At 43.7% G+C, this 16563-nt stretch overlaps 1 protein-coding gene and 1 non-coding gene across 6 annotated transcripts in view; both read right to left on the bottom strand.

Annotated features, from left to right (window-relative positions):
• The window catches only part of SIPA1L2 (signal induced proliferation associated 1 like 2), a 194934-nt gene that overhangs the window by 36941 nt on the left and 141430 nt on the right, over nt 1-16563 (bottom strand). For all 5 annotated transcript variants that reach the window (XM_072970955.1, XM_072970953.1, XM_072970957.1 and 2 more), the window contains exons 8-9: nt 14987-15563; nt 10378-10652 (exon numbers count right to left, since the gene is read on the bottom strand). In XM_072970955.1, the coding sequence (XP_072827056.1) occupies nt 10378-10652; nt 14987-15563 (852 nt within the window). The remainder of the gene's footprint in view (nt 1-10377; nt 10653-14986; nt 15564-16563) is intronic.
• Nucleotides 9789-9861, bottom strand: TRNAS-AGA (transfer RNA serine (anticodon AGA)). The gene has a single exon. It is a non-coding gene; the product is annotated as a tRNA-Ser (tRNA).

The raw sequence follows: 16563 nt of genomic DNA, 5'->3' as shown, positions 1-16563 counted from the left end.
CGTCACTAACCAGTCTGCATACATGGAATCACTTGCACGGAGCATGGGCAACAAACGAATTTTAATAGATTAAAAATGCCTCATATATAACCTGAACAGGCATTTGAAAAGATGATTACATCATCAAGAATCATAGTCACGTGTCACTTTTTTTTGAGTCTGAGACAAGCAAAAAGCGAACTAAGGAAAAGCTGTCACAGTCAAGGGAAGACCTGAGGGCCCACCCTGTCCAAGTCACGTGTGGTCTCAGTTACCACGGTCCCTCCTTTAAACCAGCACCATGGCTCCCCACGAGGTCACCTCCTGAGTGCTCTCCCGTGGGCTCCAGTGATCAGTCAGGGACGTAAGACCCTTCATCCTGAAAACTGTCATTTGAGTCAGATACCCGTCAAGTTCCCCGCTAATTACAGAGTGCACACAGTACTGCTGACATGCGCAAGGTCAACCTGTGAAGCCAACTGGTGGAGTTTGGCAAGAACACAGGAAGACGGTGAGTTCCACTTTTGAGTGTCGGGGTAAGTCACCCCAGTCCACCACGCTGACGAAGACAGTGCCTCTCCCTAGACATTCCAGAGTCCACAGAAAAACTCTAGCAGTCGCCCTCTGCGAAGTCTACAAGGGCAAGGTGCCGCGCTGCCATTCTCAAGGTGGTGAAGTAAGAGGTTACACCTCTTTCCAACCTACTTAGAAATCATAAAGGTGGGATATTACCGTCTACAGCAGAACATCAAGAGCACCTGCTCTTGTCTTCCGTCCCAACCGCTGTTCCCTGCAAGTCCCTGGAGGTTCACCTGAACCTCGGGCTTTGGTGTCTCAAAGGCTGCGGTTGCCTGAACAGTACAAGCCAAGTAATCTTGAATGGAGACTCATGGAAGTTAAAGGTCCTGGAGTTACGTTTTGAATGAAAGGAACGTGAGCCTTGAGTCCCAGGGACCAAAGGGAAACCTGCATTTCCAGTGCTTGCTTGGGTTTCAAGTTTATTGAATTTGTTTCAAAAGGAAGGAGAAAAAGGAAGGCGGGTGACTGAGCAGTGTGCTGTCTTTAATTCATGCTCATAGATTGCAGTCCTCAGGAAGATGCTGCAATTTAGCTTCAATCTTGGAAGAAAGCTGTTATATAAATGCATAATCATGACTAATATCTGAGAGACGGCTGACAAAAATGTGTGCAATGCATGAAGTTGAGGAATCAGGGTCGAATTATTTCATTTCCAGTCTCTTGCACAAGGTCATATGTGAGTGATCTTTTAATACTAAACATGGCTATTCTTTTGCCCTCATAAAAATCAACTTAAAGAATGGCTTTGTTTTAGAATCAAAATGAATTCTGTTACTAAGTGACATTTTTATAGCAACTACTCTTACAAACTAGATTTTTGCTTTACTTCTATGACCAAGACATCAACTGCTATTTGTAATAATGCTAATTGTAACGTATCATCAAACCTAGTGAAACTCAGTTCTGCTCCATATGTATGAGGAAGTCCTTGAAGGATACATATGGAAATTCAACCAATTTTTAGGGAAATGGGAAGAGGAATAAAATAAGAATTAAAAATGAGCCTGCAGAGGCCCTCACATTGCAGCATCTACGGTAAACGGAGCTATACCGGCCCCTGCACACACTCCTCTCTCCCCCTGGGGTGGCCCCAGCTCATCCGAGCATCCAACCTGGCTGCTGTGAAGGGCACACCACACACATCTCTGGCTGGTAAGTAAAAGCCAATCAAACCCAAACTGACTGAATGCGAAAAAGACCTAGCACACGAAGACGTGCCACAAAAAGTGAGCTGCTCGTCGTGTACGCAATTGCAACATTTTTGAAGACTTCCGTCTTTTGCTTTCCTGCCTTAGTGCAGAAATTCAGACCTCACTGACACATATGCTTGGTCTCCTTTAAACAGACCAAACTGAGTCAGTGGATATGACCTGCATTTGTAGCTTCTGGGATTGTTTTCATGATGTAGTTGCCAAAAGGAGGCACTTAAGACACTGGATGAGGTGGTGGGGGGAGGTACAGCTCAGCAGTAGAGCACATGCTTAGCAGGCTGAGGTCCTGGGTTCAATCCCGAGTCCCTCCTCTAAAAAAAATATAAATAAATAAATAAATAAATAAATAAATAAATAAATGTAATTACCTCCTCCCCCAAAAAACAAAAAAGTAAATAAAAACGAATATATATATATAAAGACATTAAATGGAGGATCCCTTACACGTGGGCATACCGACTCCCTCTTCGCTCAGTGACAAATGAACATGTCATCTGATGCTTCTAATGAACACTCCAGGTAGAGAGCAATACACACCCAGCTTCAGGGTTCAAAATAAATATAATTTTCACCACTGCCTGTCTAGCCAGTAACTTTGCCAAGTCTGATCTTTCTCATTTGTATATCCTGGAAGGCAAAACATTCCGTAGACCAAGAAGGGTTAAAAATGCGCTAAGTGAAAATGTGACACTACGAGGGGGGGTGGTGCATAGCTCAGGTGTAGAGGGCATGTCTATTGTGCACCAGGTCCTGGGTTCAATTCCCAGCACCTCCATTAAAAATAAATCATGAGAGAGGGAGGGTATAGTTCAAGTGGTAGAGCGCATGCTTAGCATACACAAGGTCCTGGATTCAGTCTACAGTACCTCCTCTAAAAATAAAATAAGTAAAATCTAATTACCACTCCCAAAATAAAAGAATATATTAAAAAATAATAAATACCTAATTACCTCCCCAAAATTAAAAAAAACAACCTTTTTTTAAAATTTAAAAAAAAGAAAAAAAGTGACACTACAATATGGTCAGAATCACAAGGCATTCCATTAATTGGAGCCCTCAGAGGATCTTATGTTTTACTGTTTTATTCTGACAAATAATACAAACCAACCCAGCATGGCGGACTCCCTGGGGTGGCTTATTTCTGCACAAGGGACACTCATTAACTTACATCCACACTCATCAGCATTCTTCCCTGCTGCCTAAAGCAGGGTCTCCCACCAGCAGATGTCTAGTCTCCAGCTGCTGCCCCTTCCCGGCTTCTGGGCGAGCTCTGCACCTGTGGGCCTGTGACTTCAGAGACACCCAGCAAGGTCGCAGAGATGGCATCCACACACGGCCCCATTCCTTTCAAGTGATGCCTCCAGCTTCCTGGAAAGACCCTCCACTGACCATCAATAAACGGGCACTTGAAAGTAAAATTCGCTGCTGGCTGGGCTGTGGACTCAGTTCTAAAGAAGCACTTTAACCTCGGCTGCCTGACCATCAGGACCAAGGCTGTTTGAGCCCAGCCAAGTGGCACAGTTTCCTCTACTCACTCCCAGCACGAAGCCTCTATGGCAATCACACTGCTCTCCACTGAAGGGAGAAGCGCTGACTCTGGGGTCTAGACCCAGACCTGCCAATGGGTAGTTCAGAAATGGGATAATCTCTTTGGACCCAAGCATCTCCTCCTGCAAGTGGAAGAGTAACAGTGTAGCCTGTGTTGGATTAAATTCTACAAAATGTATATAAACTTCCCGAAGTGACAGCTTCAAAGAAATTAGTTACAAACTGATAACATTACTTAAATAAATCTTTTTGCTTCTATAAAAGAGAGGAAACCAAAATAAAACAGCAAAAGACCTATGTATTTTCATGAAAGCTCTTTCTAGATAATACATATTTATAGAACTCTGGAACTGTAAGGTTTAACAGTAACAATCATAGCTGCAGACAATCAGGGCTGTGAAATTTCCTGTGTCCATTTACCTATAAACAATGCGCCATTATCTTCTTATTTTATTCTTTCATCTTATATCAAAGTAGGACCCACGACTTTGTGCTACTTTAAAGGGGGAAAAGCCCCAGGGATAATGAATAGGGACAAAGACTGTTGAAGAGTAGTCAAAACAAATCAAAAACAAAAACTAAACCGAAACAAACAAACAGACAAAAACCCCCCAGAAAACCTAGAGAACTGAGAAAGTTTAAAGGAATGAGATGTATTCTTACCAAAAAAAAAAAAAAAAAAAAAAGGAACAAATTAGCAGGACCTGCAGCCACAGCTTAATCATGTAATTATAACTTGCATTTGCTCTCAAATTGCCTATTGGTTTTACTTGGCTTGGCTGCATCACAGCGAACCTTTAACTGAACCCACTAGTCTAATGAAAAGCCTTCCGATGTATTGCAACGCTATCCTTTACTTCTAATCCACACTTACCTGGTACAGCACTTGACAGGTTTCAACAGACAGGACATCATTTCAATTTCGCAAAAATGTTGGAGGCAATACAAAGGAAACCTCCAACGATTTTCAGAAGAAGACTCAGAGAGGCCGGAAAGGTGAGACTGCTTATCGGGGACAAGTTCACCCTGACCATCAGGACCAAGTCTGCTTGAGCCCAGCCAAGCGGCAGTTTTCTGAATCCTCAAAACCCTTGGCCGGGATCTCAGAAAAGTACCAAAGAACAGCTGATGTGGCCCACATCATGTCACAGTTTCCAACAGGAGCTAAAAGAATCTTTGGAAGCAAAAGCAGATAGTTTCCCCTCAAATGAATGAACTACCTGCTTCTTTCATATTATGCACTTTGTAAAAGAGCCGTTTTACAGCCCTAGGGATTGAAGTAATCACCGATATTTTAATCATTTTAACATCTGTTATGCTAATAGACTGCTAATGGCTAAAAGACTCTTTCCAAATTATCCAACAAGGTGACAGGGGTAATTGATGCTCATTCACTTGAATCACCAACTCTTTCTTTCTGTTGTAGAAAAAATCAAAAGCTCCCAACAGGGAGATAACCACTGAGGATAACTTCCTGTGAAGGTTAGGGCAGCCTCATACATGAAATAGGCATGAAATGAAATAGTAATTAACTTTTCTACTGATTTCCTTAATTTACAGACAGAAGAGGAGAGACATCTCGACTGTAGATAGCAAGACACACCCAGACCATAAACTTACTTCAGCAAGCCCTTTGAATAAAGGTCCTGGACCGAAAAGGTTGAAAGGCGTCATACGACACAGGAGGTGAGGCTGTCTGGTGCTGAATAATTCATCAGCTTCCCTGCTCTCCTTCTGACCAGATGCAGGGACCACTAACCTAACAGAGCATGAGACCTCAAACAGGGCAGAGAAAGTTCCTCATGCAGCCAAGCACTTCGTTTTCTTTCTTTTCCCTCAGGAAGCTAGCTGAGGAATAACATTCTATTGTGTTGTGTACATCACAGTTGAACAAAAGATTCTCAAGAGCTATCTGATGCCTGATTTTTTCTGTTGCTGGTGCTTTTTTTGGTGCGGGGAGGTAATTAGGTTTATTTATTTATTTAGTAATGTTAATGGAGGTACTGGGGATTGAACCCAGGGCCCTGTGCATGTTAAGCATGCGCTCTACCCCTGACCTATTTCTCGTCCCCCTCATGTCTGATCTTTGATGAACATGTTTCCGTGAAACAGAGTATCCACTGGCTGCCTATCGTCACAGCCCGGTGTAACCTGTCCATCATGAGACAGCTACTTGCCTAACTAACAGAGAACTCTGGCTTCACCGTCCCCTTTTGTATTTCAGTCACTGTGTCAATGTATCACATTTCAAGTGGCAAAAAAAAAAAAAAGGGTCGTAGGCACTAAGGTGCGGATTATTCACTGGAGTGGGTGAGAGTGTTTTTAGCGATGGGATGCTTATTTTTAAGTAATAAGCTGTCGGTCTAGTTTGAGAAACCCATTTTTAAATAGCAAAAATGGGGGGAAGGGTAGAACTCAGTGGCAGAGTGCACGTTTAGTGTGCACAAAGGTCCTGAGTTCAATCTCCAACATCTCCATTAAATAAAAATAAAAATAAAAAGTATTTTTCCCACCAAAAAAAGCAAAAAATAAAATAAAATTTAAAATAGGAAAAATGTAACTGCGAAGGACTGCATTCAGAATGCCACACAGACAAAAAGGAGTCAGGTTACTCTGAGAACCCTGACTTCCGTATTTTCTTCACAGTTCACATAAAAATTCATTACCGGAGGTACCGTGAGACAATACCAAATATAACCAATTTTCCTTTTCCATCCAAATAAATTGGAATCCTAATCTAAAGCCTCACTTTAAACCCAGATTTCAACTCACTATTCATCTGTTGATCCATCCATCCATCCACCAACTGCTAATCTGACAAAACTGAGTTTTCCTTCCCGTTTCTATTCGCACGTCCCCCTCTGCATACTTCAGGGACGGTCAGGCAACAGGCAGCAAGACAGAAGGCAAGAACGTATCGCTTCCATTTTACAGGATGGTCAGAGAATAACGATTTAGATTCATGACGACATGAGATCGTTTCCACTGTTTTCCATTATATAGAACAATATGTCTTGGAGAGTGTGTCAACAAAGTATGAGAAATCACACAAGACAGATGCACCACAGTAAGGAATTTCATTTCCATTTTTACTGGACGCATTTCCGAAATCACTCACACTGTACAACAACTCGTGCATAATTCTGATGAGCTGTTATTTCCTTTATATTAGCCTTTTAAGTTGATGTGCTTTAAAAATGACATTGATAGGATGTCAGCGACCTTTGAAGGCTGGGGACTGAGGCCACACCACGCCTTGCACGAAACCAAGGAATGCTTAATGAACCCTCTTCTAAACGCTGCTCCATCTTTGCCACAGAGACCACCTGGCTTGGGAAATAGCCTCGCTCCCTTTCAAACCTCATTTCCATCTGAAGAGTGCTATTCCCTCACTGCTTCTTGCTACTCTTCCCCAGTCTACAGAAATCCATTCCTGGACCCAATCCCAGCACGTGATCACTTAATGCGCATTCCCAGAGGGAGCCTCCCTGGCGTGATGTTCTCCGTTCTCCGGAACTCCAAGAGGAAAATAAAAAACGGCCCTGCCTTCCTTTCAAGCCGTGGGACGGCTGAATTACCACCTCCCCGAGGCCAGAGAACCGGACTTCAAAACGCTGGTGCCTTCTGATTCGACACAAATGCTCTCTCAGCGAAAGACTGCATTTACTCCAGCAGCTTCTGGGTCATAAGCAAACACCCCCCGACCTGGGGACAACCGGGAGTGAGTCTGTTCTCACTACAGGCCTCCCCCGTTGAGGACAGGTGCAGATGGGCTCCAAGGACAATGCCTTCTCCTCGATCTCCTGCAGGACAAAACTCGAAACCGATGAATGGCAAAAAAGGATCCATGCATCCTCTGCTCTATTCTTCACCATGTCATGAAGACTGAGAATACCTGGCAATTCATTCACTGGCCATTCTTTTTGACTCTTACATTAAAGACAGCTTCGAAGAAAAAAATTACACACACACGTCCATTTAAATCAATGGATTCTTTCGGCCCCCTCCATGACAGGCAGTTAAGAGCCAGTTTGTGAATGATGGGTAATTTCCCAGGGCACAAATCAAACCTGCAGTTTTACCTTGAGAGTCGCCTTTGTATATTTTGCTGTCGGAGTCGTGGTACTTTGCTGAGAAGGTGTGTGCTTTAATTTTCAACATGAGTGGAGAGCTACTCATTTCCTCTTAGACATCCTCCCCTACAGTTTCTCTAAAAACGGACCTAATAATGCAGAAGGCTAAATTTGCCTACAGCGTGAATGAAATGGAAAATGACGTTTCATACTTAACATCGCAGACTAAGGCAAGGGACTGTCCCTGCAAGGATGGCTTCCTGTTACGTGAGGCTGTCTGACAACAGCCAGTACTTTTATCAGGCCGCCCAGAGAGCCACAGGCGTAATACGAATCCAAAATGAGCAAAAATATGGATTTGCAAATTTACAAATTCAAAGTCACAGAAAATTGGAAGACTGAATTGGAAGACTCTGAAATGACAGGCTCAGGACCTTTGTGGATTACAGAAAGGTCGCAGGTAGGCATGCCAGTTTTGGAATGTTACTACTGGGCAAATAGCTAATTCTCATCTTGGCTAAGGTTAAATTCCAGGAGACAGTTATTCCAAATTAATCAGGAGAAAATTCCGGATCTTTTCAGGGAATGATATTAGTGATGAGATTCTGAGGAAATACAGGCAAAATCTCCAAATATGTTGAATAGCTTCAATAAGAGAATTTGCTTTAAAACAAAGAATTAGTGTGTTGTGTAGACCAAAGCAGATAACATGTCCTTGGATCAAAAAACAATAGGCGGAACTTTGAAATAATAGTTTTTGTTTGTTTATCTACTTGAGCTGAAAACCAATTCAGCATTTCTTAGGAAAGTCTATTTTTCTAAATCATATGTTTTAAATACCAAATATAATGATAACTTTAACATTTTTATTAACCAGATCTCCTGAATGCTTAAAAAAAGTCTTACTGAGCAACAGTAGACTGAAACTAAAAATAGAAGAGAAATGCTGTTTTTGAACCCAAAGGGAGAACATGGTACCGGTTTTGTCTAAATCTATAGAAGTAACCAACCTCTAAGACAGATGAAAAGCCTCGATGCCCACCATGAAATTTACAAATCTGTAACTCTAGCAAATGAAGACAGAAATCTTCCCATGTGGGAAAAACTTCTAATAGCTGGCTTAAATTTTATTTTAAAAGACTTTCATGTCCAAATACTTCAGCTTCAAGGGCTGAACGATTTCCTTTCTGCTACTTCCAAGTCGCATTTTTAATAAAACAGTTTTTGTCTCTGATTTCTTCCTCCTCATACCACTGGGTGATTTATGGGACTCCTGAGGAGCAAATGGATTTAATGGGATAGAATCCAGCAAGGCAACAAAAGATGGCTTATATTTCCGTGACATGCGACTGCTACTCTCAAGAGGAATATCAGCTCGTTGACCTTTATTTTGTAAACCTCTTGGGCAAAAAACCTAATTGGGCAAATCGCTATTAGGAAACAAGACCATAGAAAGTCAAGCCGGGAGCAAATGGAAAGGTAACCAACAGGAACACACTGGCAAAATCGCACACGTTAACCAAAGAGGAGGGTGGTGTGTCGCTGGTTTGTCTTTTAAAAAAAATGTCATGGTTTAGAACTGATCCACCCAATATGGCAGCTACTAGCCGGCTTGGGGCTGATGACATCTTCATTCATTCCTTACAAGGAAATATCCATTTCCTCAGCGTCACTCATCACATTTCAAGTGTGTGCGAGTCACATGCGGCTGGTGGCTCCTGTTTTGGACGGTACAGATACAGAACACATCGATGGAGGAAGCGCCATCGGACAGGTTTAGGAGATGCAGAGAGGAGAAAGAATGAGCTCAGGAGACTGCAGAAAGAAGGTCAGAACGTGGGCACCGTAATCTTGCTATCTCTGAGTGTGAATTTCCCATAGAGCCCCAAATTCAAATCAGTATCTGAAAGTTCTACTTTATTATTTTTTTTTTAACTAAAATGAGTGGGGTGATGGTTCTGGCAAAGGGTGCTAAGTGTTTTACGTACACCATCTTATTTCATCTTGATAAAGCAGTATGAGGTAGGCAGTACTGCAACCCCCATCTTGCAGAATATTAAACGAGGTGTAGAAAGAGCAGGGGGCCTGCTCATGATCACATGTCTAATGCCTGGATTCCAAGCAAACTTTACCCCTCCTCCCAAGCCAGAGCTCTCGGGCAGCTGGTAGGCGCTCCATCTGAGATGCGGGCAGAGGGAGTGCTGTCCAGTTGGCACTCCTGACACTGCCGTACAAGGTGGATGGCTTGTTCTTAGTGAGCGTTCTTTCTCCTTTTGGCCTAATGTTTCCTTTCCTTTTCTTTTAATAACTTCTTTTCCTTTTATTTTTTTGGTGTTTTTTTTTTGGGAGGGAGAGGTTAAGTAGATTTATTTATTTATTTTTTTGTTTATTTATTTACTGGAGGGACTGGGGATTGAACCCAGGACCTCGCGCATTCTAAACACGCGTTCTACCACTGAGCTATGCCCTCCCCACCCTACCCCTGGTATTTTCTTGATGTTGAACATCATTACTGTCTATTGACAATGGAACGGGTATCACTTTCCAATCTATCCTTGCCCCTCCCCCCCACCTACCCACCTCTGAGCTTTCCAAGTCCAGGCACCTCTTTCCCCATGTTACTCACAACAGCTTATGAGGATGCCCTGGACCAGCTGGACCAGCTGGACCAGAAGGGAGTGGTCACCAAACAGAGTGTATCTGATGCCCCAATAATCCTGCACACACATGGGTACTGTTCTCTTAACTCGCTAATCAGTGACTTCCACGCCCCAGTGAATTGCTTAGGAAATGACAGTTTATCATCAGTTACACACTAATGACATCTTCAAAGCTCTGTTAAGTTGCACTAACAGTTCACGTCCAGACAACTCTGGTCGAAGATGCCTTTGACCACATTTTCTGCAGTCCTGGCAGGAGCAGGTAGACCAGCACCTGAGACAGTGGCCACCAAGGGGCGAGCCGTGGTGGGAGCCTCCCGAGCTTACCTCCGGGGTGAGCCGTCGTCATGGGGCTGGATGATGACCACCTTTACGGTCACGGACGTCCGGAGAAGGTCGATCATCTGCTCGTGGGTCAGCGTGGCCACAGCCACTTTGCAGATCTCCACAAGGCGGCTCCCCTGGCGAAGGCCGGCCTTCCATGCAAAACCAAAAGGTTCCACATCTGCAACAATTCCTTCGAAGTTCACGTGGAAGCCAAGCTGGCCCAGCCCATTCCTCCTCAGGGTCATTTCCACGGTCTCGCAGCCTCGGGTCACGATCTGAGGAGGGAGGAGGCAGTCAGAGGTGCTGCTGGGGGGGGCACCCTGGCCACTGTGCTCGCCCCTCCCCCAGGATCACAGCCCTGCCCCCCCGGGGCCGCGCAGTGACATGACAGCAACACATTTCAACCCAGACTTCACCACAATTTGCCGTGGCATCATGTGCAAAGAAAATAAAAGGAAAAGGATGGTTTCAATCTTCAAAGGCAAACCTGGTAACAGGTGTCCTCCTTTTTCTTAGAGGCCACCGACCCAGAGCCCACGGGCTTAGGACAAGCTCTGATAATCCCTCCTCTCCTTTCTATGCCAACTGACTTGGCTCTTACACATGGAAATTCCATTGCTCCAGATGGGCTGCAGCAACTGACAAAACACAGACTCTTACCCATCGAGCAATGAAACCTATTAGACAATTTGATTCAACTTAAAGAATGGCCTGGCCCAAAGCACTTCCAAGCTCACCCTGAGGGACCAGCTCCCTGCGTGGGCAGCAGCGGGAGGTCAGAATGTTAGGGTAACTGTAAGCACTCCCTGTGCCCGGGCCCTGGAGACAGCCTGCTCTATCTTCCAGGACCTCTTCCCTGGATACTGGCTGCCCGGGCTTGCCTGGGTGTAAGGACCAGTCAGATCAAATACGTGCCAGTCGGCCAGCCAGCCTCCTTGGCATCTGTGGACAAGGGCAGCAGGCAGCATCTCACTCCTGAAGGCAAGCACCCCAATCATTAGTTAGCACCACCCTCAAAAGTGCTTACTGAGACTAGCTGACATGCACTGAAAGAAAGACATGGGCTCCCTGAATATCGCTGGATAACCAGGCATCACTCATTTGTGGGAAATTTAAAGCCGGGAGGTATCAAACCTGCACCCTGCAAAGCACAAAGCTAATGCATAAAGTTTCAGTTTAATAAACGCTCCGTTTCCATGAAACATGCTCGGAATACACGGGTTCCTACTTAATAAGACCTATGACTGTAAGTACAGCTGTGGGACCGGAGCAGGTTTGGTGTATCACCCGTGTGGCTGGCGTTTCCATGGTTACCGCCGCGGTGCACACATTGCCAATCAGTTTCTCGCAGACACACGAGAGAGTCCGGGGCTTAGAAAAATGGGGAAAGGGACTGCTGGTCTTAGAGGTGAAGTTCTGAAAAATTGAAGCTTCCCCAATTATGGACTGAACTAATTTAAAACTGCTGAAAAAGTACTCTGGCAACATACACAACTTGAACTGATCTTCCCTTCACTTCATTATCAGCTTTGTTTCAACTAAGCTCTCCTACCAAAGACTGCACGTACGACACGTGCCCTGCCTTCTTTCAAACATTAATGTGACTTTCAGTTGAAATTTAACATTTATATATCAAGTTGAAGAGTGAATGGTCCAGCTGTCCCTGAGTCTGTTCTATCTCCTCCCCTTATTTCATCCAAGGACCTGCCACATCCTCTACTTTTGGCTTTTCAGGATTTCTTTATCCCTTCCCTTGCTTCTTTTTTGGGGGGGGGTGATTAGATTTATTTATTTATATATTTATTTTTAAATATAATGGAGGGACTGGGGATTGAACCAAGGATCTTGTGCATGCTAGGCATGCCCTCTACCACTGAGCTAAACCCTTCCCATTGTTCCTTGCTTAACATGTGCAAAGGTTGAAGGATCATGCTCTCCATTTACTTGGAGCTGCTCACGTCATTGCATGGACACAACCATCACATGAATATGGTTCCCTCCTCTCCAGGTACCCGAGACTGGATACATAATTTGCAGGGTCTGGTGTAAAACAGAAATGCAGGGCCTCTAGGTCAAAATTTATTTAGAATTTCAGGGTGGGGGGAGGGATAAATTAGGACTTTGGGTTTTGCAGATAATAACTACTATATATAAAAGAGATAAGCAGCAAGGACCTACTGCACAGCACAGGGAACTATATTCAGTACCTTGTAATAACCTATAATGAAAAAGACTACAAGAAAGAATACGCATATATACCTGTATGCCTGAATCACTATGCTGTACACTAGAAACTAACACAACATTGCAAATTAACTGTACTTCTATTTAAAAAAATCAGAATTTCAAGACGGTGAGAGCAGGGCCTTCAACCAAGCCTGGGTTCTTCTGAGAGCGACCGGTCCGCCTGCCCATTTAGGCGTGAGCTCTCATTCCCTATATGTGTCTTTACTTGCATCACAGACACCTGTGACTTGACTGTCCACCACTATAAAAGGCGCAGCGTTTACCATCTGCAAGTAGCATCGAGTCCCAGTATCTTTACGATGACTCGAGCAATCTCTTCCTCTCCATTTCTGTTGCTACTGCCCAGTACCAACCTTACGTTCTAGCCCCTCAATGTCTTTGGATTGGTTTGTTTCTAATATGTCCTGTTGCAAGTCCTCCGAGACCCAGAATATCTTTCCTTGAATAAATTCCAAGGGGGAAGGGTATAGCTCAGTGGCAGAGCGCATGCCTAGTATGCCTGAGGTCCTGGGTTTAATCCCCAGCACCTTCACTGAAAAATCAAATAAATAAATAAACAAATCTAATTACCTGCCCCCCTGCAAAAAGAATTTTTTTTAATTAAAAAATAAAGTAAATTCTAGACATCGGGCACCTTAGTCACATGAGCAATACAGTCACTTTTTTAGGAAAACGGTAGAATGGAACCCACAGGACAGTGAATGTGTAAGAACCTATGAGACGTGCATTTTTTCTCTTTTATTTTCTTTATTTCTTTTTTTTTGGTGAGGGAGGTAATTAGGTTTACTTACTTATTTATTCTCAGAGGAAAGTACTGTGGATTGAACCCAGGACCTTGTGCGTGCTAAGCACGCGCTCTACCACTTGAGCTACACCCTCCCTCTGAGATGCACATTTTGGTGGCTGGTGAAGGGGCATTCACTGGTGTTGGAGTTTCAGGAGCACAGATTATGATGACTCAGTGAATCTCCTTAAAGAAAAGTATTTGCAACATTACTGAAAGCACAATGTGTCTTGAGACTCAGAAGGAAAACTCAATTCTCCAGATACACAAACGAATCATGTATTTAATCATCACATCCAGGTTTGTGAACATACACCCTACAATCCTGCTGAATACGCTGAAGCCTCTTCTTGTAAACAGTGTCTGCAAATAATGACATTATTTCTCCAAGGCTGGCTGACACCGACTCGACCGCATTGTCTCCTCCGTGCGGTCTGGAGTGACAGATTTATATTTGGTGGGAGGGAAGCGGGCAGGGAATGGGTATAATTTCTCCTTTTCTCATGATTTTAATTGACTAAATCTTTTCTAATTAATGAAAGATACAGTCCGTTGGGGGAAGATTTACACATGAAAAATTCTTTTGCCAAAGCATGTTTTGCTCTTACGTTTGATTTATTCTTACAATTCTATTGTATATACTCAGACTAATGTCTACATCTTCCTTTGTTAAAATATGAAGTAGAAATACAACTGTTATCTGTACTGAAAATAACCATCTCTCTTACGACTTTTTTTTTTGTCTTTCTAACTTAATAATTCTATAAAACCTCTGTAAGAAACTGCAGCTACAAGATGAATAACATATTTAATCTGGCAGACTAAACAAAAATACCTACTGTATAAACATGCACAGAGTGGAGGCTGCAAAGAGGACTTAGTGTGACTGTTCGTACGGTCAGCAGTGACTCTGTGCCTATTAATTTCCCTCTAGGAAGGGACCATCATGTCACTCTCTGCAGACAGACGTAATACTGAGTCAATTCTCTTGTCTTTTCTTTAAACCCTATAAAAATATGTCCTGATGTTCCCTTCTGAAAAATGCCTTCCCTCTTCCTTTCCAGGCAATTTGTAACAGGTGCTTCTCCACCATTCATGGATTCTGCAACAGCTCGAAAGGACACAGCATTTAATACCTAAGTTCAGACTCCCAGACACAGAAAACAAACTATGGTTACCAGAGGGGAAAGGGGAGGGGAGGGATAAATTAGGGGTTGGGGATTAACAGACACACATTATTAGACATAAAATAGATAAACAACAAGGACCTACGTATATAGGACAGGGAACTATATTCAATTTCTTGTAATAACCCATAATGGAAAAGAACGTATATATGTATCTACATGTATAACTGAATCACTTTGCTGTACACCTGAAACTAACAGTGCGTATCAACTACACTTCAATAAAAATTTTTAAAAAATAAAAACATTAAAAATAAAACCCAGTTCTATCCATAAGAAAGTCATTCATTCCCTGGGTGCCATCACCAGCAAGGAATTTCCACAGTGGAAGCGATCGTGAATCTGGGATTGAAGACTTAAGGATGGTGGGAAAAATGAAACTTTTACTTACTCCCAACCGCTGAACAACCTCCCGTATGTCTTCCGCACAGTTATCCACCGAGGACAGGAGGATGCATTCTCCTCGTTCGTAAAACACTTTGATACTCATTAATCCAGATGTCCATCCGATGACATCCCTGCAGGAGCAGTTAAAGACCACATTCTTGGAATCCTTCTCGATCAACATTATGAACTCATTGGAAATCCCAAGGAGACATTCGATGTCGGCGGACTGGCCGAAGTCCCGCGCTATGACGTGCCACATGATCGCTCCAACGCTGAACAGGTGGGCATCCTTCCTGGGCTTGACCTTCTCCTTTTTCTTGGCCCCCAGGGTGATGAAGCTGAACTTCACAGAGGTATCGACGGTCGCGGTGGTGACAAAGTTCTCCGCCAGATCTTTCAAGTACTCCTGCCTCGTTCGCGTGGCCATGGCTCGAAACTTTTCAGATTTGTGGGCTGCGTTCTCTGCATTGATGACTTTGGCTAAGAGGAAGTCCCGAAATACCGCTGACTTCGGAAAAGTAACGCCTTTGGGAATTGGTGGACCAAACGGGGGCACATCTTTTGATCTGGAAACGCCAACACTGAGGAAGGAAAAGGAGACACAAGATGAACTGTGACACTGTGATGGTCACCTTCAGAAAGGTGACATATTCCCGTGCGTTTAATTGAAGTCATCCATTTGGTAGCTTCTTGTTAACCTAATTTCTGGATACCAGAGGGGTTTTGTTTGTTTGTTTTTAGGAAAAATTTTTCAAACTTAGTAGACGGGAGGTTTTATGGGCTCAGTTGTGGCCACTCGAAGTTTGTAGGTTGAAGCCCTAAACCCCAGTACCCAGGAATGTGACTGTGTTTGTAGATAAGAACTTGAAAGGGATGATGAAGTCAAAATGAGGTCATGAGAGTGGCCCCTAATCCAATCCCACTGGTGTGTTTACACGAGGAAACCTGGACACAGAGAGACACCAAGGATGCACACACACAGAGGAGGGACCACGTAAGGACACGGCAGGAAGGCGACCATCTGCAAGCCAGAGAGAGAGAGAGAGAGCACTCAGGAAAAACCCAACCTGCAAACACCTGGATCTTGGACTCCAGGCTCCAGAACTGCGAGAGACAAATGTTTGTTCCTTAAATGACCAGGTCTGTGGTACGTGTCATGGCCGTGTGAGCTAAGATAGGGGCTGATGGATCCGAAGCCAGGCTGATGCTCTAACTCTGCAGCTGGTCCCCGCTGACAGAGTGACACTCCCAACAGGAGTGAGGTTGGCCCCACTGGCTGCTGCAGTCTCACTGGCCCTGGACACAGTGATCACACTTATGGGGCCAATATTTCTGAGTGTCACTTTTTTTCTTTTTTAAGGAAATGCTCACTTGATTGGTCACATTTTGAACAACTAAATGAAGACTGGATGGATGTAAAGTTTTAAGAGATTCCAGGGACTGAAAGGATCAAATGTATCGTGACAAATACCAAGCATCTCAATATGGCAGAACCAGCCACCTCGCCTGTATCAGACATCAGCTCTGGTTGTCTCACATCCTTTTTGGAAAGAGTAAACGAATGAACGAACAAATGAAGGA

Source organism: Vicugna pacos, chromosome 11, assembly GCF_048564905.1.
Source record: "Vicugna pacos chromosome 11, VicPac4, whole genome shotgun sequence".
NCBI classification, from domain to species: Eukaryota; Metazoa; Chordata; class Mammalia; order Artiodactyla; family Camelidae; genus Vicugna; species Vicugna pacos.
This window is presented reverse-complemented; position numbering and strand designations above follow the sequence as displayed.